At 41.7% G+C, this 3,645-nt stretch overlaps 1 protein-coding gene across 1 annotated transcript; it reads left to right on the top strand.

The window, feature by feature from the left end:
* Nucleotides 1-1,223: 1,223 nt before the first annotated feature.
* LOC149560655 (uncharacterized) lies at nucleotides 1,224-3,177 on the top strand. Its single transcript, XM_089827659.1, has 2 exons — nucleotides 1,224-2,738; nucleotides 2,935-3,177. The coding sequence occupies exons 1-2, from the start codon at nucleotides 1,224-1,226 to the stop codon at nucleotides 3,175-3,177; spliced, it is 1,758 nt and encodes a 585-aa protein (XP_089683785.1).
* The last annotated feature ends 468 nt before the right edge of the window (nucleotides 3,178-3,645 follow it).

Consider the following 3,645-nt stretch of genomic DNA (forward strand, 5'->3'; position numbering starts at 1 on the left):
ATGCCCTTCTATATGACCTTATACGTTATGACTATTAAAAAGAAGAATACATCTTTCAAAGAAGAAAAAATCTCCAAACTCAACATGAACTTCTACCTCCAAGCTACTCCACCTAAGACTCCTCTCCCAAAATTATCTCTAACAAAATTCTCTACTTAAGACTCCACCCAAGATCCCCTTAAATACTTGCCAAATAGCTTATAGAAGATTTTAAAACATGGAAAAGCCACAAGTTGGCTCTAAAAAAATATTAAATAGCCATCACAAAGTTAAATATGCACCAGGTTGACCCAAACTAGAAACAAACATAGAAAACTAATACTAGTACTTGACACATATAGGAAAACTCACCACCAATAGGAACACTTGGCACATGAAGGAAGAGTCAACACATGAAGGAATACTTGATGCACATTGAAACTCGACAAACACTACAACTCGGTAGACACAACAACTGAGCAACTTGGCACATGAAGGATTGCTCGATCAATACTGGTAGAATAAATGGGATAACACACAACTTCTAATGTTAACATGGTGTGGGATAACTTCAACTCGACAATGACTGAAGATTTATTGGTACTTGACAATCTTTGTAACAAAATTAGTGGGATAATGTGACGATCAGGATGCTCCTACATTAGACTGTTGGGGTAAATAGAAAAGAACTCGCATGCTCCTACATCAGACTCCCTACGTAAATAGAAAAATGGGTCACACATTTTCCTCCTGAAATAAAATTCTGTTCTCAACTTCGTCTTCACAAAAGGTTTCCACTTCATCAAAGAAAAGAGATCAAATTTGAAAATAAACCATCTATCCTTCATCCATTCAAAAATTAGAATCTCATCCAACCAATCAACATACAAACTCAACTAAAAATCACAGGGCTCCATCTACAACTTAGCATCAACATCATCCATAACATCATGCTCATACATGAAAACTATATTAGCAACAATATCCAAATCATAAACCTGATCAACAACAATATATAAACTCAAATCAATCATAGAAAAATCATATAAATCCATAATATAGGAATCCTCCACCAAATCAATAGAAAATGAATACCTATAAGGAACATGCAACAATAACCCTATGTCATCCATACTCATATTAGTATATATACTCATTCTTCCAACAACATATAGATCAACAACATCATGAAAACCCACATTAGTAACAACATCTATATCCTTCAACATCTCAACAAAAACATAATGGCCTCCCACACCCATGCTTCTCCTTTGGGCCCCACTTCCCCAAAGAGTAGGATTGCGAAGGAGAGGACCAGGGATGCTCTTCCCACCTTGCCTTCTCCCTCTTTGGGATTTTCACAGCTTGTGCTTCTATCCTCTCTTGAGCCTTGTCCCCCCTCCTGTCGTCTTGACTCTCTAATTTCTTCTAATTTTGTGTCCAGCTGGGAGAGCAAATTAGTTGTCAATTTATCTTATGCCACTCTCGACCCCCACTCTTTCAACCTTTTGAAGCGGGGCCTCAATTTTGCTATGGCACCTCATAGCATACCTTGGGTTGATTTCCTCATTGAGATTGAGAATGCCATCCGCTCTCTGCCCAATGATGTTGCTGAAATTATCAGACATGATTGTGCAGTTGCCCTCAGGCGTGCCGAACCACCAAGGTGCAACATCCCAAAGGTTGAGCTTCTTGCTTTCAAAAGCTTGTTGCATCATAACAACCTAGCAATCATCAAAGCTAACAAGGGCAATGCTATGGTCATTATGAACAAACAAGACTACGTCTCCAAGATGCTAGACCTCCTCTCCGACTCAATGAGCTATAAAACCTTATCTTGTAACCCTTGTGGTAAAATCTTAAAAAAAGTCAAAGTGAGTGTCTTGGCCTCATCTTTTGATGATGACATCAAGAATAAGTTGGTTCCCTCCAAGGAAGTTACTCCTTGTATCTATGGGGTCCCTAAAATCCACAAGGGGGGCATCCCACTTAGACCTATAGTTGACACTATAGGTTCCCCCACGTATCCCTTGGCTGCTCATTTGGCCAAGTTAATCTCTACTCTGATTGGAAATTCTAATTCCTTTGTTAAAGACTCCTCTCACTTTGTGGAATTTTTCAAGGATGCTCGACTTGATGTCAATGATGTCCTAGTAAGCTTTGATGTGGTCTCTCTCTTCACGAAGGTCCCTATCCCTGATTCCATTGAAATCGTGAAGCACAAGACCAATGCGAAGATTGCCAGTCTGGTCAAGCTTTGTCTTAGGTCAACCTTTTTCTCCTTTCAAGGGTTCATCTACGAGCAAGTTGATGGTGTAACCATGGGCTCCCCTCTCTCCCCTGTCATCGCCAACCTGTATATGGAGCATTTTGAAGAGGTGGCCCTTCGTTCGTTCCCTCTTCAACCTAAATGGTGGAAAAGATATGTAGATGATACTAACGTTTGTTGGCCTCATGGGCTAGACAAGCTAGAGGAGTTCCACCAGCACATCAACAATTTGACTCCCTGTATTTCTTTCACCATAGAGCTAGAGTCTAGCAACCAATTTCCTTTCCTTGATGTTTTTCTCATCAAGAAATCAGATGGCTCACTTGACCGTTGTGTGTTTAGAAAGGCCACCCATACCGACCTCTACATTCATCCTTCCTCCCACCACCATCCTAGCCATAAAACTGGCACTCTCAAGACCCTAGCTCTAAGAGCCTATAGGATTTGTGATGATGATCATCTAAACCTTGAGCTCAACCACCTCCGCCAGGTCTTTTGGCTGAATGGTTATTCTCCCAAGAAAATTTCTAGGGCCCTAAACGAAGCTAGGTCCCTCCACCTTGCCTCCTCACCCCCTTCTCTTCCCCCCCCCTCATGCTCTACACACCTCCCTCCCTTTCGTGGAAGGCATTTCCCATAAAATTTCCAAGATCCTATCTAAAAATGGTTTGCGTGTTGCTTTCAAGCCCCTCTTCAAGCTCAAGAATCGTGTCCCACCAATCAAAGACCCCACAGATTTGTATGCCAACTCAGGGGTTTACAAAGTGGTCTGCTCTTGTGGCACACCCTATATTGGTGAAACAGGCTGCTCCTTCCACACCTGTATCGAGGAGCATGTGGCAGACATTAGACATGATAGGGTTTACAAATCTGCACTAGCTAAACATTCTTTCTTGACCAAACATCACATATGTTTGGAGGACACGTAAATAATTTCCTTCAAGGAAAACTATTTTAAGACGAAGCTTAAAGAAGCTATTGAAATTATTAAACACCCCATCAACCTCAATCGTGATGATGGATGGCTTCTCAACCCCTCATGGCATCCTTTATTGACTTCTGCAAAGAAACACCCTTGTTGTGTTGGTTAATCTTATTTTCTCTCTCTGTCCTTCTTGCTTGGTTGCTCCCCCTCTCCTCTCCTCTGGTGCCTTGCACCCTTCCCCCAGGTTGGCCACTTCTTCTTTTGTGTCTTTGGTGATTCTTCCTCTCTCCTCCTCATTATTTCCTGTCGTTTTTGTTTTTGTCTCTTCGTGTGTGGTTTGATTCCCCTCCCCCCCCCCCAATTTTCTCTTGTCCTCTTTAAGTCTTTGTTGCTGCTCCTCTCCTCTTTCGGAGTTTGGGTCTTCTTTGTTGAGTTAGTTGTGCCCTCCTCCTTGTCTTTTGGCCTTTTGTGT

This window comes from Cupressus sempervirens, chromosome 4 (assembly GCF_028749045.1).
Source record: "Cupressus sempervirens isolate cs-2001-9-10 chromosome 4, ASM2874904v1, whole genome shotgun sequence".
NCBI classification, from domain to species: domain Eukaryota; kingdom Viridiplantae; phylum Streptophyta; class Pinopsida; order Cupressales; family Cupressaceae; genus Cupressus; species Cupressus sempervirens.